Source organism: Oncorhynchus tshawytscha, unplaced genomic scaffold (assembly GCF_018296145.1).
Source record: "Oncorhynchus tshawytscha isolate Ot180627B unplaced genomic scaffold, Otsh_v2.0 Un_contig_2389_pilon_pilon, whole genome shotgun sequence".
In the NCBI taxonomy this organism is placed as follows: domain Eukaryota; kingdom Metazoa; phylum Chordata; class Actinopteri; order Salmoniformes; family Salmonidae; genus Oncorhynchus; species Oncorhynchus tshawytscha.
Genome location: NW_024609777.1, coordinates 88,627 through 111,559, shown reverse-complemented (window position 1 = coordinate 111,559; position 22,933 = coordinate 88,627). Strand labels below are relative to the sequence as shown.

At 47.9% G+C, this 22,933-nt stretch overlaps 1 protein-coding gene across 9 annotated transcripts in view; it reads left to right on the top strand.

Moving 5' to 3' along the window:
* The window catches only part of LOC112237995 (brain-specific angiogenesis inhibitor 1-associated protein 2), a 137,230-nt gene that overhangs the window by 97,544 nt on the left and 16,753 nt on the right, over positions 1 to 22,933 (top strand). For all 9 annotated transcript variants that reach the window (XR_006082802.1, XM_042317939.1, XM_042317935.1 and 6 more), the window contains 2 exons: positions 15,913 to 16,065; positions 18,097 to 18,372. Coding sequence is in view for 8 of the 9 variants with exons in the window: in XM_042317939.1 (XP_042173873.1) it covers positions 15,913 to 16,065; positions 18,097 to 18,372 (429 nt within the window). In the remaining variant the exon portion in view is untranslated. The remainder of the gene's footprint in view (positions 1 to 15,912; positions 16,066 to 18,096; positions 18,373 to 22,933) is intronic.

The following is a 22,933-nucleotide window of genomic DNA, read 5'->3' as shown; positions in this document are numbered from 1 at the left end:
GGCTAGCTTTAGATGGTTAGTTGGTAGTACAGCTCCACCAGGCTGATGACTAGCTTTAGGTGGTTAGTTGGTAGTACAGCTCCACCAGGCCGATGGCTAGCTTTAGATGGTTAGTTGGTAGTTCAGCTCCACCAGGCTGATGGCTAGCTTTAGATGGTTAGTTGGTAGTACAGCTCCACCAGGCTGATGACTAGCTTTAGATGGTTAGTTGGTAGTTCAGCTCCACCAGGCTGATGGCTAGCTTTATATAGGCTGATGGCTGATGGCTAGCTTTAGATGCTTTAGATGCTGATTAGATGCACACAGGGCCAGGACTGAGGGTGGAGAGTATTGGAGAACCGTGGACACAGTACTGCTCTGTGTGGCAGGGAGAGAGAGGGCACAGTACTGCTCTGCCCTGAGTGTGGCAGGGAGAGAGAGGGCACAGTACTGCTCTGCCCTGAGTGTGGCAGGGGGAGAGAGGGCACAGTACTGCTCTGCCCTGAGTGTGGCAGGAGAGAGAGGGCCCAGTACTGCTCTGTGTGGCAGTGGGAGAGAGGGCACAGTACTGCTCTGCCCTGAGTGTGGCAGGGGAGAGAGGGCCCAGTACTGCTCTGTGTGGCAGGGGGAGAGAGGGCCCAGTACTGCTCTGTGTGGCAGGGAGAGAGAGGGCCCAGTACTGCTCTGTGTGGCAGGGGGAGAGAGGGCCCAGTACTGCTCTGTGTGGCAGGGAGAGAGTGGGCCCAGTACTGCTCTGTGTGGCAGGGAGAGAGAGGGCCCAGTACTGCTCTGTGTGGCAGGGAGAGAGAGGGCCCAGTACTGCTCTGTGTGGCAGGGAGAGAGAGGGCCCAGTACTGCTCTGTGTGGCAGGGGAGAGAGGGCACAGTACTGCTCTGTGTGGCAGGGAGAGAGAGGGTACAGTACTGCTCTGTGTGGCAAGGAGAGAGAGGGCACAGTACTGCTCTGCCCTGAGTGTGGCAGGGAGAGAGAGGGCACAGTACTGCTCTGCCCTGAGTGTGGCAGGGGAGAGAGGGCACAGTACTGCTCTGCCCTGAGTGTGGCAGGGGAGAGGGGGCACAGTACTGCTCTGCCCTGAGTGTGGCAGGGGAGAGAGGGCACAGTACTGCTCTGCCCTGAGTGTGGCAGGGGGAGAGAGGGCACAGTACTGCTCTGCCCTGAGTGTGGCAGGGAGAGAGAGGGCACAGTACTGCTCTGTGTGGCAGGGGAGAGAGGGCACAGTACTGCTCTGCCCTGAGTGTGGCAGGGAGAGAGAGGGCCCAGTACTGCTCTGCCCTGAGTGTGGCAGGGGAGAGAGGGCACAGTACTGCTCTGCCCTGAGTGTGGCAGGGAGAGAGAGGGCCCACAGACACACAGGAAGTAAGAAAACAAACTGTTTGCTAGTCCTGTTTTGAAACCCTCACTCAGCTTTTTTTCTGTGTCTGTGTTACTCTGGCATGTATCAGTGATTGAATCACTGCTCAGGTCCCCTGTTACTGTAGCTCAGCCCACGGGGTTGGGCTGAACGCTGTGTAAAAACAGGTCTGGTAGCTGTAGCAGGTTTGCTCTTGTAAATGTGTGATTCCAGAGTTCGTGTAAGACCTGCATTGTGGTGAGGAGTAGCCAGACAGAACTGTCAGAGTTAGGAGACATCCAGCTGATCCATACTAAAGCTGGAGTCTGACTGCTGCTGTGCGACGTGATGCGGAAGCTGTTGTAAATGTGTGATTCCAGAGTTCGTGTGAGACCTGCAGTGTGGTGAGGAGTAGCCAGACAGAACTGTCAGAGTTAGTGTAAGACCTGCAGTGTGGTGAGGAGTAGCCAGACAGAACTGTCAGAGTTCGTGTGAGACCTGCAGTGTGGTGAGGAGTAGCCAGACAGAACTGTCAGAGTTCGTGTGAGACCTGCAGTGTGGTGAGGAGTAGCCAGACAGAACTGTCAGAGTTCGTGTGAGACCTGCAGTGTGGTGAGGAGTAGCCAGACAGAACTGTCAGAGTTCGTGTGAGACCTGCAGTGTGGTGAGGAGTAGCCAGACAGAACTGTCAGAGTTCGTGTGAGACCTGCAGTGTAGTGAGGAGTAGCCAGACAGAACTGTCAGAGTTCGTGTAAGACCTGCAGTGTGGTGAGGAGTAGCCAGACAGAACTGTCAGAGTTCGTGTAAGACCTGCAGTGTGGTGAGGAGTAGCCAGACAGAACTGTCAGAGTTCGTGTGAGACCTGCAGTGTGGTGAGGAGTAGCCAGACAGAACTGTCAGAGTTCGTGTGAGACCTGCAGTGTGGTGAGGAGTAGCCAGACAGAACTGTCAGAGTTCGTGTGAGACCTGCAGTGTGGTGAGGAGTAGCCAGACAGAACTGTCAGAGTTCGTGTGAGACCTGCAGTGTGGTGAGGAGTAGCCAGACAGAACTGTCAGAGTTCGTGTGAGACCTGCAGTGTGGTGAGGAGTAGCCAGACAGAACTGTCAGAGTTCGTGTAAGACCTGCAGTGTGGTGAGGAGTAGCCAGACAGAACTGTCAGAGTTCGTGTAAGACCTGCAGTGTGGTGAGGAGTAGCCAGACAGAACTGTCAGAGTTCGTGTGAGACCTGCAGTGTGGTGAGGAGTAGCCAGACAGAACTGTCAGAGTTCGTGTGAGACCTGCAGTGTGGTGAGGAGTAGCCAGACAGAACTGTCAGAGTTCGTGTGAGACCTGCAGTGTAGTGAGGAGTAGCCAGACAGAACTGTCAGAGTTAGTGTGAGACCTGCAGTGTGGTGAGGAGTAGCCAGACAGAACTGTCAGAGTTAGGAGACATCCAGCTGATCCATACTAAAGCTGGAGTCTGACTGCTGCTGTGAGACGTGATGCGGAAGCTGTTCAGGGACCATCAATAACATTTATTTAAATCAATCAAATGTATTTATAATGCCCTTTTTACATCAGCCGATGTCACAAAGTGCTGTACAGAAACCCAGCCCCGCGTAGAAGCACGGTGACTAGAAAACACTCTCTAGAAAGGCAGGAACCTAGGAAGAAACCTAGAGAGGAACCAGGCTCTGAGGGTTGGCCAGTTCTCTTCCGGCTGTGCCAGGTAGAGATTATAACAGTACGTGGCCAAGATGTTCAAATGTTTATAGATGACCAGCAAGGTCAAATAATAATAATCACAGTGGTTGTAGAGGGTGCAACAAGGTCAGCACCTCAGGAGGAAATCACAGTTGTTTTTTCAAAGCAGAGAGTTGATAACAGCAGGTCCGGGACAAGGTGATTGAGTAAAAAGCCCCCACACCACTAGAGGAATATCTTCAAACCACCAACTTACTACCCCGAGACAAGGCCGAGTACAGACCATGAAGATCTCCCCCCACGGCACGAACCCGAGGGGGGGGCGCCAACCCGGACCGGAAGATCACATCAGCGATGCACCCCTCCTAGGGGGAGCTTTGCATGTTTTGCTGGGCTCCCCTGTTACCTCTCCTGGATGCTCCAGCCCTTCCTCTGGTGACAGGGACAGGCTAGAAGTGTTAGATGTGGCTTGCCACTGTGTGACGGTGGGACGATAAGCATTTCGCTACATGTGTATGTGACCAATAACATGTGATTTGATGAGGTTCTATCTATTCAAAGCATAGTTCGAAGGTATTGAGCATCAAAGTTTTCAATTCCCAGATCTCAGAACTGTTTTGTAGTGACTTCTTCTTTCATAACCCATTAACGTCCTCACCTTAAAGGTTCCTAAAGTGCAGAGTATCAAAACCCTGAGACATTTGTAAATATATCATGTTTAGAGGGGTGCAATTGCAGATAGAACCTTTTAAGGTTGAACCCAGATTGATATTTCAGAGCCGTAAGGTCCTATCTGACACAGTCCAGTTTTTAGACATGTTCAGTTTTTACTGGCAAAGACGTGTTGTTCTGATTGGTTCGTCTGTATTTGGTCAGGCTTTTGATTGGCTTGCATTGGGGTTTATGCAGATAGAACTTTCTAGTCTAGTACTTTTTCAAGAACCATCTGTATATGTATATGGAACTCACTCCTATGGGGACTAACTCCTATGGGGACTAACTCCTATGGGGACTAACTCCTATGGGGACTAACTCCTATGGGGACTCACTCCTATGGGGACTCACTCCTATGGGGACTCACTCCTATGGGGACTCACTCTTATTTGACAAAAATGTCAGATTGAAGCTTAGTCTCAAAATTTCGGTATTGTGTCTGTCAGAGTACCAGGGAGAGAGTGTTGAGTACTGTGATGTATAGAGCACTATCTAACACTGTCTCCAGCCCCATTCCTTTAGCAGACTTATGTTACCTTGTAATATTTATTCTACTACCTCACCCACAGCATACCATGGGTCATCCTCAGTCAGTCCCATCCTCCAGCCCCATTCCTTTAGCAGACTTATGTTACCTTGTAATATTTATTCTACTACCTCACCCACAGCATACCATGGGTCATCCTCAGTCAGTCCCATCCTCCAGCCCCATTCCTTTAGCAGACTTATGTTACCTTGTAATATTTATTCTACTACCTCACCCACAGCATACCATGGGTCATCCTCAGTCAGTCCCATCCTCCAGCCCCATTCCTTTAGCAGACTTATGTTACCTTGTAATATTTATTCTACTACCTCACCCACAGCATACCATGGGTCATCCTCAGTCAGTCCCATCCTCCAGCCCCATTCCTTTAGCAGACTTATGTTACCTTGTAATATTTATTCTACTACCTCACCCACAGCATACCATGGGTCATCCTCAGTCAGTCCCATCCTCCAGCCCCATTCCTTTAGCAGACTTATGTTACCTTGTAATATTTATTCTACTACCTCACCCACAGCATACCATGGGTCATCCTCAGTCAGTCCCATCCTCCCCTGAAAGCTCGATTCAGTGTATTTTATCAGGGAGTCAAACTCCGACCAAGGCCTCTTTATACAGATGAGCTCTGAATGACAAAAATACACACATCAAATGCAAAACAATGTCACAGAAAACAAACACATTGGACGTGTCCCAATTCCCATACTTGCATTCTAAATAGTAGTCATTTTAGGTTTTCGAGAATAGAACGTTTTAGTAGTGTGAAATTTAAACAATCAGGTATGCTTTAAATGCGAGGATGTTATACTCATTTAGGCTTTTCATCTAGTAGAATTCACTGAGGAAGAGAACGGTCTTTCCAGACTGTTTGACAACAGCTGTTAATGAGATAAGAGGACATGATGCACCCGAATCAACCAATGGCGCATTAGGGTTACACATTCTCTGTATGGGTGAGCCTAGTATGTTGATTAAAAAAGTATGGCTTGGCTGTTTGCTTGTTGGGCCCACCTGCAGACAGGTCCCAACTCATCTAGCCTTGGTCCTAATAACACATGGTACCTTACCAGGGAGAGGAGAAAGCAATCTCCCTTCTCATTTTCACACTGCTCAATTTTCCTGATCATATCAAGTACAGTATGGCCGTGGGTGAGGGAGGGAGAGAGGGGGGAGAGAGGGAGGGGGAGGGAGTCAACTCATTTGTGCTGGAGCCCCACTGGGACTAAGCAACTACAGCTACAGTCCCCCTCACACACACACACAAACGCACACACACACTCCACTGGGACTACAGAACCGCAGCCTACAGTCCGACACAGACTCTTATACCGCCAACATTGAAACAGCAGCCAACTACAGTAGTACCTCACCAGCCTGGGAACAGCAGCCAACTACAGTAGTACCTCACCAGCCTGGGAACAACAGCCAGCTAGAGTAGTACCTCACCAGCCTGGGAATAACAGCCAGCTACAGTAGTACCTCACCAGCCTGGGAACAACAGCCAACTACAGTAGTACCTCACCAGCCTGGGAACAGCAGCCAACTACAGTAGTACCTCACCAGCCTGGGAACAACAGCCAGCTAGAGTAGTACCTCACCAGCCTGGGAATAACAGCCAGCTACAGTAGTACCTCACCAGCCTGGAAATAACAGCCAGCTACAGTAGTACCTCACCAGCCTGGGAACAACAGCCAACTACAGTAGTACCTCCAGCCTGGGAACAACAGCCAACTACAGTAGTACCTCACCAGCCTGGGAACAACAGCCAGCTACAGTAGTACCTCACCAGCCTGGGAACAACAGCCAGCTACAGTAGTACCTCACCAGCCTGGAAATAACAGCCAGCTACAGTAGTACCTCACCAGCCTGGGAACAACAGCCAGCTACAGTAGTACCTCACCAGCCTGGAAATAACAGCCAGCTACAGTAGTACCTCACCAGCCTGGGAACAACAGCCAGCTACAGTAGTACCTCACCAGCCTGGAAATAACAGCCAGCTACAGTAGTACCTCACCAGCCTGGGACAGTAGTACCTCACCAGCCTGGGAACAACAGCCAGCTAGAGTAGTACCTTACCAGCCTGGGAACAACAGCCAGCTACAGTAGTACCTCACCAGCCTGGGAATAACAGCCAGCTACAGTAGTACCTCACCAGCCTGGGAAAAGCAGCCAGCTACAGTAGTACCTCACCAGCCTGGGAACAACAGCCAGCTACAGTAGTACCTCACCAGCCTGGGAACAACAGCCAGCTACAGTAGTACCTCACCAGACTGGGGGGACTATATCTAACATGGTAATGCTATTAGAGAAACTGATTAAAAGCTGATTGATTGGATCATTCTAACACACCTTCTAACAGGGTTGTGAATGTTGAACACTGATGTTGTTTTTCCTCATAATATAACACACACACTAAACATGTGTTTAAGATGGCGGTGGGTGTGACAGAATGTTTTCTTCTCTTCTGTTGTGTCAGGGAAGTAAATGATGTGTGAGTGCAGTCTGGTCGAGGACAGGAATGGTTAAGGTTCTCTGTTTGTCTGTCTCTTTTGTTCACCATCTCTTTGTAGCACGACACACACCCCAACATCACACACTACACACACACACACACACACACTCACACACACACACGCTGCTTAGTAGCCCTGTGATGTTAATGTTGCTAATGATCTCGTTATGTCGTTGACTAGAGTGGACCAAGGCTAGGTGCAGCAGGAAGGACCTTTTAGATGAATATCACACACCCCAACACTACACACACACACCCCAACACTACACACACACACCCCAACACCACACACACACACACACACACACACACCCCAACACCACACACACACCCCAACACCACACACACCCCAACCCCAACACCACACACACACACACGCCACATATGCGCACACCCCCGACGTTGTCCTAACCAATTGTATATACAGTTGAAGTCAGAAGTTTTCATACACTTAGGTTGGAGTCATTAAAACTCGTTTTTCAACCACTCCACAAATTTCTTGTTGACAAACTATAGTTTTTGCAAGTCGGTTAGGACATCTATGTTGTGCATGACACAAGTAAATGTTCCAACAATAGTTTACAGACAGATTATTTCACTTATAATTCACTGTATCACAATTCCAGTGGGTCAGAAGTTTACATACACTAAGTTGACTGTGCCTTTAAACAGCTTGGAAAATTCCAGAAAATATTGTGTGTGGATCATGGCTTTAGAAGCTTCTGATAGGCTAATTGACATCATTTGAGTCAATTGGAGGTGTACCTGTGGATGTATTTCAAGGCCTACCTTCAAACTCAGTGCCTCTTTGCTTGACATCATGGGAAAATCTAAAGAAATCAGCCAAGACCTCAGAAAAATATTGTAGACCTCCACAAGTATGGTTCATCCTTGGGAACAATTTCCAAACACCTGAAGGTACCACGCTCGTCTGTATAAACAATAGTACGCAAGTATAAAAACTATGGGACCACGCAGCCGTCGTACCGCTCAGGAAGGAGACGTGTTCTGTCTCCTAGAAATGAAGGTACTTTGGTGCGAAAAGGTCAAATCAATCCCAGAACAACAGCAAAGGACCTTGTGAAGAGACTGGAGGAAACAGGTACAAAAGTATCCATCCACAGTAAAATGAGTCCTATATCGACATAACCTGAAAGGCCGCTCAGCCAGGAAGAAGCCACTGCTCCAAAACTGCCATGATAAAGCCAGACTACGGTTTGCAACTGCACCACATGGGGACAAAGATCGTACTTTTTGGAGAAATTCCTCTGGTCTGATGAAACAAAAATAGAACTGTTTGGCCATAATGACCATCATTATGTTTGGAGGAAAAAGGGGGTTGCTTGCAACCCGAAGAACACCATCCCAACCGTGAAGCACAGGGTTGGCAGCCTCATGTTGTGGGGGTGATTTGCTGCAGGATGGACTGATGCACTTCACAAAATACATGGCATCATGAGGATGGAAAATGATGTGGATATATTGAAGGAGCATCTCAAGACATCAGTTAAAGCTTGGTCGCAACTGGGTCTTCCAAATGGTCAATGACCCCAAGCATACTTCCAAAGTTGTGGCAAAATGGCTTAAAGACAACAAAGTCAAGGCCATCACAAAGCCCTGACCTCAACCCTATAGAAAATGTGTGGGCAGAACTGAAAAAAGCGTGTGCAAGCAAAGAGGCCTAGATCCTGACTCAGTTACACCAGCTTCGTCAGGAGGAATGGGCCAACATTCACCCAACTTATTGTGGGAAGCTGGTGGAAGACTACCCAAAACGTTTGACCCAAGTTAAACAATTTAAAGGCAATGCTGCCAAATACTAAGTAAGTGTATGTAAACGTCTGACCCACTAGGAATGTGATGAAAGAAATAAAAGCTGAAATAAATAGAGAGAATTATCATTCTGACATTTGTGTGTGTGTGTACAGTGAATAGGTGACTCCGGGATGCTAGCCTTCTCAGCATAGTTCCTCTGTCCAGTGTCTGTGTTCTTTTGCCCATCTTAATTTTTTATTTTTATTGGCCAGTCTGAGAGATGGCTTTTTCTTTGCAACTCTGCGTGGAAGGCCAGCATCGCGGAGTCGCCTCTTCATTGTTGACATTGAGACTGGACAGAGGAACTCTGCCTGGAAGGCCAGCATCGCGGAGTCGCCTCTTCACTGTTGACGTTGAGACTGGACAGAGGAACTCTGCCTGGAAGGCCAGCATCGCGGAGTCGCCTCTTCACTGTTGACGTTGAGACTGGACAGAGGAACTCTGCCTGGAAGGCCAGCATCGCGGAGTCGCCTCTTCATTGTTGACGTTGAGACTGGACAGAGGAACTCTGCCTGGAAGGCCAGCATCGCGGAGTCTCCTCTTCATTGTTGACGTTGAGACTGGACAGAGGAACTCTGCCTGGAAGGCCAGCATCGCGGAGTCTCTTCTTCATTGTTGATGTTGAGACTGGACAGAGGTACTCTGCGTGGAAGGCCAGCATCGCGGAGTCTCCTCTTCATTGTTGACGTTGACACTGGACAGAGGAACTCTGCCTGGAAGGCCAGCATCGCGGAGTCACCTCTTCATTGTTGACGTTGAGACTGGACAGAGGAACTCTGCCTGGAAGGCCAGCATCGCGGAGTCGCCTCTTCACTGTTGACGTTGAGACTGGACAGAGGAACTCTGCCTGGAAGGCCAGCATCGCGGAGTCGCCTCTTCACTGTTGACGTTGAGACTGGACAGAGGAACTCTGCCTGGAAGGCCAGCATCGCGGAGTCGCCTCTTCATTGTTGGCATTGAGACTGGACAGCGGAACTCTGCCTAGAAGGCCAGCATCGCGGAGTCGCCTCTTCATTGTTGACGTTGAGACTGGACAGAGGAACTCTGCGTGGAAGGCCAGCATCGCGGAGTCACCTCTTCACTGTTGACATTGAGACTGGACAGAGGAACTCTGCCTGGAAGGCCAGCATCGCGGAGTCTCCTCTTCATTGTTGACGTTGAACTCTGCCTGGAAGGCCAGCATCGCGGAGTCTCCTCTTCATTGTTGACGTTGAGACTGGACAGAGGAACTCTGCCTGGAAGGCCAGCATCGCGGAGTCGCCTCTTCATTGTTGACGTTGAGACTGGACAGAGGAACTCTGCCTGGAAGGCCAGCATCGCGGAGTCTCCTCTTCATTGTTGACATTGAGACTGGACAGAGGAACTCTGCGTGGAAGGCCAGCATCGTGGAGTCTCCTCTTCATTGTTGACATTGAGACTGGACAGAGGAACTCTGCGTGGAAGGCCAGCATCGCGGAGTCTCCTCTTCATTGTTGACATTGAGACTGGACAGAGGAACTCTGCCTGGAAGGCCAGCATCGCGGAGTTGCATCGCAGAGTCACCTCTTCATTGTTGACATTGAGACTGGACAGAGGAACTCTGCCTGGAAGGCCAGCATCGCGGAGTCTCCTCTTCATTGTTGACATTGAGACTGGTGTTTTGCGGGTACTATGTAAGGAAGCTGCCAGTTGAGGACTTGTGTGGCACCTGTTTGTCAAACTAGACACTCTAATGTACTTGTCCTTTTGCTCAGTTGTGCACCGGGGCCTCCCACTCCTCTTTCAAATCAAATCAAATTTATTTATATAGCCCTTCGTACATCAGCTGATATCTCAAAGTGCTGTACAGAAACCCAGCCTAAAACCCCAAACAGCAAGCAATGCAGGTGTAGAAGCACGGTGGCTCTTTCTATTCTGGTTTGAGTCAGTTTGCGCTGTTCTGTGAAGGGAGCAGTGCACAGCGTTGTACGAGATCTTCAGTTTCTTGGCAATTTGTCGTATGGAATAGCCTTCATTTCTCAGAACAAGAATAGACTGATGAGTTTCAGAGGAAAGTTCTTTGTGCTTTTCTTTAAAAAACAAGGACATGTCTAAGTGACCCCAAACTTGTGAATGGAAATGGATGGATGGATGGATGGATGGAGAGAGAGAGATAGATGGATAAGATGGATGGATGGATGGATGGAGAGAGAGAGAGATGGATGGATGGATGGATGGATGGATGGATGGAGAGAGGGATGGATGGATAGAGAGAGAGAGAGATAGATGGATAGGATGGTTGTGTGTGCAGGAATAAAGCACAGGAACAGCATCATGTACTGTTCATTATTTTATTTAGTCTTTGATGCCCAGCACTGCTGGATACATGTAGCATGGGCCTATCACCTACACACAGTTCAGAAATGAACAGGCTATAAGTATTAGTGGAGCTTCCTTGGTCTTGAATAATGGACTTGACTATTAATCTCCTACTCAATCATCAAGTTTGCCGATGATACAACAGTTGTAGGCCTGATTAGTAACAGTGACAGCCTACAAGGAGGAGGTGAGAGCCCTGGTGGAATGGTGCTGAGAAAATAGCCTCTTCCTTAATGTCAACAAAACAAAGGAGCTGATCGTGGACTTGCAAAGAGAACACACCCCCATCCACATCGATGGGGCTGCTCTGGAGAGGGTGAAAAGCTTTAAGTTCCTCTGCTTGCACATCACTGACAATCTGAAATGGTCCACTCACACAGACAGTGTGGTGAAGAAGGCGCAATAGCACCTCTTCAACCTCAGGAGGCTGAAGAAATGTCACAGGAAGGCAGAGAAGATCATCATGGACCTCAGCCACCACCCGAGCCTGACCTCAGCCACCACCCGAGCCTGACCTCTGCCACCACCCGAGCCTGACCTCTGCCACCACCCGAGCCTGACCTCTGCCACCACCCGAGCCTGACCTCTGCCACCACCCGAGCCTGACCTCTGCCACCACCCGAGCCTGACCTCTGCCACCACCCGAGCCTGACCTCTGCCACCACCCGAGCCTGACCTCTGCCACCACCCGAGCCTGACCTCTGCCACCACCCGAGCCTGACCTCTGCCACCACCCGAGCCTGACCTCTGCCACCACCCGAGCCTGACCTCTGCCACCACCCGAGCCTGACCTCTACCACCACCCGAGCCTGACCTCTGCCACCACCCGAGCCTGACCTCTGCCACCACCCGAGCCTGACCTCTGCCACCACCCGAGCCTGACCTCTGCCACCACCCGAGCCTGACCTCTGCCACCACCCGAGCCTGACCTCTGCCACCACCCGAGCCTGACCTCTGCCACCACCCGAGCCTGACCTCTGCCACCACCCGAGCCTGACCTCTGTCACCACCCGAGCCTGATCTCAGCCACCACCCGAGCCTGACCTCAGCCACCACCCGAGCCTGACCTCAGCCACCACCCGAGCCTGACCTCAGCCACCACCCGAGCCTGACCTCAGCCACCACCCGAGTCTGACCTCTGCCACCACCCGAGTCTGACCTCTGCCACCACCCGAGCCAGGCCTCAGCCACCACCCGAGTCTGACCTCTGCCACCACCCGAGCCTGATCTCAGCCACCACCCGAGCCAGGCCTCAGCCACCACCCGAGCCAGGCCTCAGCCACCACCCGAGCCAGACCTCAGCCACCACCCGAGCCTGACCTCAGCCACCACCCGAGCCAGGCCTCAGCCACCACCCGAGCCAGACCTCAGCCACCACCCGAGCCAGACCTCAGCCACCACCCGAGCCAGGCCTCAGCCACCACCCGAGCCAGGCCTCAGCCACCACCCGAGCCAGGCCTCAGCCACCACCCGAGCCAGACCTCAGCCACCACCCGAGCCAGGCCTCAGCCACCACCCGAGCCAGGCCTCAGCCACCACCCGAGCCAGGCCTCAGCCACCACCCGAGTCTGACCTCTGCCACCACCCGAGCCAGGCCTCAGCCACCACCCGAGCCAGGCCTCAGCCACCACCCGAGCCAGACCTCAGCCACCACCCGAGCCAGGCCTCAGCCACCACCCGAGCCAGACCTCAGCCACCACCCGAGCCAGGCAGGCCAAAGCTCCATCCCACCAAAACAGGCTGAAATGTCAGTCTTTTCAAACGTGCTGGTCCAGATACTGTCTTTTCTCTCCCTCGCTCTCTCGCTCTGCAGTATGTAGTGTGACTCATTCCACAGCAGTCTAACTTTTTCACGAAACAGAAATAACTAATAAAAAAGAGAATAAAACCATCTTCATCTTGTCAGACTTCTGTATTCCATTCTGTGCTGTAATGGTTCATTGAAATGGCTCCCATCACGACTACTGACTCGCTTTATTGCTCTACTCTGGCTGGGGGACACGGACACAGACACACACACACGGACACAGACACACACGGACAGACACACACACACACAGACACACACACACAGACACACACACACAGACACACACACAGACACACACACAGACACACACACACACACACACACAGACACACACACACAGACACACACACAGACACACACACAGACACACACACAGACACACACACAGACACACACACAGACACACACACAGACACACACACAGACACACACACAGACACACACACACAGACACACACACACAGACACACACACAGACACACACACAGACACACACACAGACACACACACAGACACACACACAGACACACACACAGACACACACACAGACACACACACAGACACACACACAGACACACACAGAGACACACACAGAGACAGGAATCTCTAGTCATGATCCTTCCATCTCAGGTTGTGTCTGCTCTGAGTTGTTGTTGTAAAGGATAGTTGGTGGGTTTATCCTAATGCACAAGCTATTTCATCCAACTAAAGTAGTTTTGATGTTGTTCAGTTTCATCTGTCTGGTTTTGTTGATTCCAACGCAGTTGAAATTCCAATGTACAGGTGTCCACTGTTAGTCAGTGGGGAAACAGCGCCCAGTGCTGGTGAAGATGTGTAACTGCTCTGTCAACTCAAACCAAACAACCTAATGGAAGAAAACTGAACTCTCCTTTTTGTTGCAAATGTTTTCCATTTGGAGTAAACATTTTCCATAACAAAACATTTTTTTCAACTGTTTGCTATGGTCTTCGTCTAATGAATACACCCCAGAGCTCAGTGTATAGTGGCACATTTCAAATCTAATCAGCCTCGTTCCTTTCAGTTCTAATCAGCCTCGTTCCTTTCAGCCTCGTTCCTTTCAGCTCTAATCAGCCTCGTTCTAATCAGCCTCGTTCCTTTCAGCTCTAATCAGCCTCGTTCTAATCAGCCTCGTTCCTTTCGGCTCTAATCAGCCTCGTTCTAATCAGCCTCGTTCCTTTCGGCTCTAATCAGCCTCGTTCCTTTCAGCCTCGTTCCTTTCGGCTCTAATCAGCCTCGTTCCTTTCGGCTCTAATCAGCCTCGTTCCTTTCAGCTCTAATCAGCCTCGTTCTAATCAGCCCCGACTGATGAAGCTACGGGAGAATAGGGTATTATGATTGAATATGATTGTTGTGAGATTTCTGTATTGTGTGTGGATCGAGAGTGAGAGAGCGGTCTCATTAGATACTGTCTGTCACTCACACTGTAGAGATATGATACAAGTCAATAACAATGGCTGACTGGCTGGGAGCTCCACTCTTGTCTGTGTGTGTGTGTGTGTGTGTTGGAACAGAGTCATATATCTGATCTCCAGTGTGTCGGAGATTAATAAACTCTCTTTCCCAGAATGAGTGTTCTCACATGGGAATGCCACTGTTATTACGGAGTTCATTATCAACACACAGAAAGACCTGCCACTGTTATTACGGAGTTCATTATCAACACACAGAAAGACCTGCCACTGTTATTACGGAGTTCATTATCAACACACAGACGTACCTGACACTGTTATTACGGAGTTCATTATCAACACACAGAAAGACCTGACACTGTTATTACGGAGTTCATTATCAACACACAGACGTACCTGACACTGTTATTACGGAGTTCATTATCAACACACAGACGTACCTGACACTGTTATTACGGAGTTCATTATCAACACACAGACGTACCTGACACTGTTATTACGGAGTTCATTATCAACACACAGACGTACCTGACACTGTTATTACGGAGTTCATTATCAACACACAGAAAGACCTGACACTGTTATTACGGAGTTCATTATCAACACACAGACGTACCTGACACTGTTATTACGGAGTTCATTATCAACACACAGACGTACCTGACACTGTTATTACGGAGTTCATTATCAACACACAGACGTACCTGACACTGTTATTACGGAGTTCATTATCAACACACAGACGTACCTGACACTGTTATTACGGAGTTCATTATCAACACACAGACGTACCTGACACTGTTATTACGGAGTTCATTATCAACACACAGACGTACCTGACACTGTTATTACGGGGTTCATTATCAACACACAGACGTACCTGACACTGTTATTACGGAGTTCATTATCAACACACAGACGTACCTGACACTGTTATTACGGAGTTCATTATCAACACACAGACACACTGTTATTACGGAGTTCATTATCAACACACAGACGTACCTGACACTGTTATTACGGAGTTCATTATCAACACACAGACGTACCTGACACTGTTATTACGGAGTTCATTATCAACACACAGACGTTCACTGTTATTACATTATCAACACACAGACGTACCTGACACTCGTTATTACGGAGTTCATTATCAACACACAGACACTGTTATTACGGAGTTCATTATCAACACACAGACGTACCTGACACTGTTATTACGGAGTTCATTATCAACACACAGACGTACGGAGTTCATTATCAACACACAGACGTGTTATTACGGAGTTCATTATCAACACACAGACGTACCTGACACTGTTATTACGGAGTTCATTATCAACACACAGACGTACCTGACACTGTTATTACGGAGTTCATTATCAACACACAGACGTACCTGACACTGTTATTACGGAGTTCATTATCAACACACAGACGTACCTGACACTGTTATTACGGAGTTCATTATCAACACACAGAAAGACCTGACACTGTTATTACGGAGTTCATTATCAACACACAGACGTACCTGACACTGTTATTACGGAGTTCATTATCAACACACAGACGTACCTGACACTGTTATTACGGAGTTCATTATCAACACACACAGGTGCACAATGGCTGTTTACAACACAGTTTACATGGACTTAGTTTTTTGTCCTAACATCTAAAGGTGTGTTTTGGAGGGCCACTGTCTCACCTCTTGTCTCCTGTGTTTTGTCCTGTAGTTTGTGGAGACCATCAGTAGTAAGCAGAGTGAACTGGACACCTTCATAGCAGAGGGCTACAAGACTGCTCTGTCTGAGGAGCGCAGGAGGTACTGTTTCCTGGTGGACAGACAGTGTGCTGTGGCCAAGAACAGCAGCGCCTACCACGGCAAGGTAAGGGTTAACACAACTGGCTCTGTGGGGTGGTGGTGTGTATGGTGGGGGGGAAGGGGGGTTTGTTGTCCAGGTGGCAATGTAAAATGCATGGGTTTGGTATCTGTCTGTCTCAATGGCGTAATCAGTCATATTTTCTGCTCCTTTATAATGGTCATATAACTGAATGATAAGCCTATACTTCTCTGTAATATAATCTATGTATACAATATATATAGATATATTGTGTGTGTGTGTGTGTGTGTGTGTGTGTGTGTGTGTGTGTGTGTGTGTGTGTGTGTGTGTGTGTGTGTGTGTGTGTGTGTGTGTGTGTGTGTTTTTTTATTTCCCCTTTATTTAACCAGGTAGGCTAGTTGAGAACACCTTTATTTAACCAGGTGGGCTAGTTGAGAACACCTTTATTTAACCAGGTGGGCTAGTTGAGAACACCTTTATTTAACCAGGTAGGCTAGTTGAGAACACCTTTATTTAACCAGGTAGGCTAATTGAGAACACCTTTATTTAACCAGGTAGGCTAGTTGAGAACACCTTTATTTAACCAGGTAGGCTAGTTGAGAACACCTTTATTTAACCAGGTAGGCTAGTTGAGAACACCTTTATTTAACCAGGTAGGCAAGTTGAGAACAAGTTCTCATTTACAATTGCGACCTGGCCAAGATAAAGCAAAGCAGTTCGACACATACAACGACACAGAGTTACACATTGAATAAAACAAACATACAGTATAAACAAGTCTATATACGATGTGATTAAATGAGGTGAGATGAGGGAGGTAAAGACAAAAAAGGCCATGGTGGCAAAGTAAATACAATATAGCAAGTAAAACACTGGAATGGTAGATTTGCAATGGAAGAATGTGCAAAGTGTGTATATATAACTCTGTGACCTTGGCCTGGGGTCATCTCATCACAACTCTATTTGTCAAAACCGATTAAGGTATTATACCAAATGGCACCCTATTCCCTATGTAGTGCACTACTTTAGACCAGGACCCTCTTTGAAAGGTTACCATTTGGGACATAATATATGACAGGCTGTTAGGAGATGTTCTGGCTTCATGATAGATCCAGTTGATATAATATTCATAGTCTATTTCATTGCTGCATATGAATAATACCGTATTTCCTGAGAAACGTTATGGAGAGGAGGATATGTAAAGAGGTTGTCCAGGTGTGGGTGGATGGGTGGGTGTTAGTGCAGCTGTCTCCTGGGATCACTAAGGAGGGAGGGTTGGTGTGTGTGTGTGCGTGGCGGACGGGGCGACAAGTACGTACAAACACACACACTGCTGCTGACCATTTCTAGAACATGGAGTCCAGTGGTTTAATCAGCACGGGGGTTTGTGTGGGAAGAGCTCAAAGGCTGTGCTGAAGAGTCCTCTCGGAGAGAGGGGAAAGAGAGAGATGCACAGAGAGAGAGAGACACACACAGAGAGACAGAGAGACGGAGTGAGTAAGAGAGACTGGCGAGCGAGAGAGTGAGAGTACAGCTGCCGCAGCGAAGCATCTAGGTTGTGGTCTGAGTCACCTAGGACTCATTGGTGCAGCCTGGTTGGTTCTACACACACACACACACACACACACACACACACACACACACACACACACACACACAGGGAAGCTGCTCTGCTCTCTGGGATGAATGGGGCTGAATAGAGGCTGTCTCTTAAATGGCACCCTATTCCCTACATAGTGCACTAGTTTAGCCCAGAGCCCATACAAAGTAGGGTGGGAATAGAGAGCCATTTGGAACACAGACAGAGAGGGAATATAAGAGAGGAACAGAACAGGAATGTTGGAGGGAGAGTGAAAGTTACCATGAAAGATGACTGGAGATCTTCAAGGTGATGATGTGTGTTAGATCAGAAGAGCTTGGTGTGGCAGACGTTGTAGTCAAGACGACAAGGATCTAAAGAAGTGGATCTCTAAATCGTAGTCATGTGTTTCAGCTTCCACGTGTTACACTAATCAATGACTGTCTATAGACTCATCTGGTGTGTGTTGACTTATTGATTGATCTCTATCTGTCCAGGGTAAAGACCTGCTGACCCAGAAGATTCCAGTATGGCAGCAGGCTTGTTCAGACCCCAACAAGCTACCAGAGCGGGCCATGCTCCTAGCCCAGCAGATGGGCTCCGGGTCCAGCACGGGCACCGCTTCCCTGACCATGGGGGGCTCCAGCCCCCTGAACACCTCCAAGTCTAACCTGTCCAACCTGGTCATCTCTGACCCCATCCCCGGGGCTCAGCCACTCCCTGTCCCCCCAGAACTGGCCGTCTTCATGGGTGGTGGGCTGGGGCACCAGGCGGTGAGTGTTGGGCTGGGGCACCAGGCGGTGAGTGTTGGGCTGGGGCACCAGGCGGTGAGTGTTGGGCTGGGGCACCGGGCGGTGAGTGGTGGGCTGGGGCACCAGGCGGTGAGTGGTGGGCTGGGGCACCGAGCGTTAAGTGGTGGGTCTGGGTGAGCGAGCTGGTAATGTTGATGTCTGGGGAGGGTTTCTCTCACTCAGCTGTGAATTGTATTGGTTTTTATTAGTTCCTACCAAAGCAGCAGCTATTCTTCCTGGGGTTTATTATGGATCCCCATTAGTTCCTGCCAAGACAGCAGCTACTCTTCCTGGGGTTTATTATGGATCCCCATTAGTTCCTACCAAGACAGCAGCTACTCTTCCTGGGGTTTATTATGGATCCCCATTAGTTCCTACCAAGACAGCAGCTACTCTTCCTGGGGTTTATTATGGATCCCCATTAGTTCCTACCAAGACAGCAGCTACTCTTCCTGGGGTTTATTATGGATCCCCATTAGTTCCTACCAAGACAGCAGCTACTCTTCCTGGGGTTTATTATGGATCCCCATTAGTTCCTGCCAAGACAGCAGCTACTCTTCCTGGGGTTTATTATGGATCCCCATTAGTTCCTGCCAAGACAGCAGCTACTCTTCCTGGGGTTTATTATGGATCCCCATTAGTTCCTGCCAAGACAGCAGCTACTCTTCCTGGGGTTTATTATGGATCCCCATTAGTTCCTGCCAAGACAGCAGCTACTCTTCCTGGGGTTTATTATGGATCCCCATTAGTTCTTGCCAAAGCAGCAGCTACTCTTCCTGGGGTTTATTATGGATCCCCATTAGTTCCTGCCAAGACAGCAGCTATTCTTCCTGGGGTTTATTATGGATCCCCATTAGTTCCTTACTCTTCCTGGGGTTTATTATGGATCCCCATTAGTTCCTGCCAAGACAGCAGCTACTCTTCCTGGGGTTTATTATGGATCCCCATTAGTTCCTGCCAAGACAGCAGCTACAATCTTCCTGGGGTTTATTATGGATCCCCATTAGTTCCTGCCAAAGCAGCAAGGGGTTTACCCCATTATTACTGTTCCTGCCAGCTACTCTTCCTGGGGTTTATTATGGATCCCCATTAGTTCCTACCAAGAAAATATATAAACAGTATTAAATCAGCAGCTACTCTTCCTGGGGTTTATTATGGATCCCCATTAGTTCCTACCAAGACAGCAGCTACTCTTCCTGGGGTTTATTATGGATCCCCATTAGTTCCTACCAAGACAGCAGCTACTCTTCCTGGGGTTTATTATGGATCCCCATTAGTTCCTGCCAAGGCAGCAGCTACTCTTCCTGGGGTTTATTATGGATCCCCATTAGTTCCTGCCAAGACAGCAGCTACTCTTCCTGGGGTTTATTATGGATCCCCATTAGTTCCTGCCAAGACAGCAGCTACTCTTCCTGTGGGTTTATTATGGATCCCCATTAGTTCTTGCCAAAGCAGCAGCTACTCTTCCTGGGGTTTATTATGGATCCCCATTAGTTCCTGCCAAGACAGCAGCTATTCTTCCTGGGGTTTATTATGGATCCCCATTAGTTCCTGCCAAAGCAGCAGCTACTCTTCCTGGGGTTTATTATGGATCCCCATTAGTTCCTGCCAAGACAGCAGCTATTCTTCCTGGGGTTTATTATGGATCCCCATTAGTTCCTGCCAAAGCAGCAGCTACTCTTCCTGGGGTTTATTTTTGGATCCCCATTAGTTCCTGCCAAAGCAGCAGCTATTCTTCCTGGGGTTTATTGTGGATCCCCATTAGCGGTAAAGGTGTCAGAGCGGTAAGCGGTAAAGGAGTCAGAGCAGTTAAAGGTGTCAAATATATGAAGCACAGGGAAGCATACAATATCTTTGAAGACGACAGAACAGCCTCTAACATAACTCTAGAGGTACATATCCTGAAGAAAATGTGGTGTGAACTCTAGCTTGTGAAGGATCAATTGATTGATTGATTGATTGATAGCCTGAACATGTGAAAGTTGGTTTGGTGCCTATAGCCTATAGCTTATTTGGCCAAGGAGCAGGACCATTTTAAATACCTACCACTGTATTACTGTGGTTCTCATTCAAACCCATGTAAATGTAGGCACATTTTAAATGCTTATATTTGATAAAATATATAAACAGTATTAAATCTGAATGCGTGCAATCTAAGTTGGGTCAGTCTGAACATCTCTGAACAAACATTAGTTTGACATTGATATCTTAAACGGTTTAACATCAGAGTTGAATCCAAATACTTCCCATTCAAGCCTAGGGAGCTTTTATTGCCATTTTTAAAATGGTTTCAGGAAGTATAAACGTTATCTGAATGCAATGCATCTAATTTGGGTCAGTTTGGAGTTGACAGTTTAAACGGGGAAAGGGGAGATGAATAGAAATGACATGTTTTACCATTCAAGTCTATGGCCCATTTCCCCCTCCATTTGAAATGCATTAGGAGCTCATTTAAATATTGTTATAGTTTAAAAAGTATAAATGCTACCCAAAATATTTTTTCAAGCAACCCGAGTTGGGGCAGTCTGGAAGTTGATTTCGTTTGAACAGTTTAAGTCGTTTAAGGGCTAATAATAATATGAGTATATAAGAAATGTAGAGAATACACACACCGAATTACAACAAATTAATTGATACTCTTAATTTAAGCTTGGATTTCAGGCGAGTGTGTCTGTGAATAAATTGTCTCTGCTTCCTGAGTAAACAGACTAAATCAGCCTGTAGCCAGAGACTCCTGGCCCTCGGTGGGGAAACTAAACTACTCATTTACATATTACACTTTTAATGATGCAGCTTATTAATTAGGTATTACACTCGTTTTGTAAGATGAGAAGTGGAGGCTTTACATATGACCTATGAACAACACCTCTGTCTGAATATTTATTCTCTAACTGGATCTTTGCCAAAAGCTTTTATCCATCATTTCACTTTCTGAATAAATCCCCAGGAAGTCAGTCAGCAAACTGGTTAAATCGTCTCTATGCTCCATGGCAGAAGGTGAAGAATTGCAGGAAATGACCTCTAAAAGTTCTCTCTGCTGTCAAGAGGGGGGCTGCTAAAATGTTTTGCTCACAAAGTTGCTGCATGTGTGGGTACGGATGTGGGTGTGGGTGTGGGTACGGTTGTGGGTGCGGATGTGGGTACGGGTGAGGGTACGGGTGAGGGTGTGGGTACGGGTGTGGGTACCCCCATCAGATTTGATTTGGCCCCACCCCCATCAGATTTGATTTGGCCCCACCTCCATTAAAGTAGCCTGTCCCTGTTCTAGACGAAACATTGAACGCAAGACTGTATATGGATATACTGTAGCTTCTCCTACACAACCTACACACACTATAGATACCAGACTGTATATGGATATACTGTAGCTTCTCCTACACAACCTACACACACTATAGATACCAGACTGTATATGGATATACTGTAGCTTCTCCTACACAACCTACACACACTATAGATACCAGACTGTATATGGATATACTGTAGCTTCTCCTACACACACTATAGATACCAGACTGTATATGGATATACTGTAGCTTCTCCTATAGATACCAGACTGTATATGGATATACTATAGCTTCTCCTACACACACTATAGATACCAGACTGTATATGGATATACTGTAGCTTCTCCTACACACACTATAGATACCAGACTGTATATGGATATACTGTAGCTTCTCCTACACACACTATAGATACCAGACTGTATATGGATATACTGTAGCTTCTCCTACACAACCTACACACACTATAGATACCAGACTGTATATGGATATACTGTAGCTTCTCCCACACAACCTACACACACTATAGATACCAGACTGTATATGGATATACTGTAGCTTCTCCTACACACACTATAGATACCAGACTGTATATGGATATACTGTAGCTTCTCCCACACAACCTACACACACTATAGATACCAGACTGTATATGGATATACTGTAGCTTCTCCTACACAACCTACACACACTATAGATACCAGACTGTATATGGATATACTGTAGCTTCTCCTACACACACTATAGATACCAGACTGTATATGGATATACTATAGCTTCTCCTACACACACTATAGATACCAGACTGTATATGGATATACTGTAGCTTCTCCTACACACACTATAGATACCAGACTGTATATGGATATACTGTAGCTTCTCCTACACAACCTTCACACACTATAGATACCAGACTGTATATGGATATACTGTAGCTTCTCCCACACAACCTACACACACTATAGATACCAGACTGTATATGGATATACTGTAGCTTCTCCTACACAACCTACACACACTATAGATACCAGACTGTATATGGATATACTATAGCTTCTCCTACACACACTATAGATACCAGACTGTATATGGATATACTGTAGCTTCTCCTACACAACCTACACACACTATAGATACCAGACTGTATATGGATATACTGTAGCTTCTCCCACACAACCTACACACACTATAGATACCAGACTGTATATGGATATACTGTAGCTTCTCCTACACACACTATAGATACCAGACTGTAT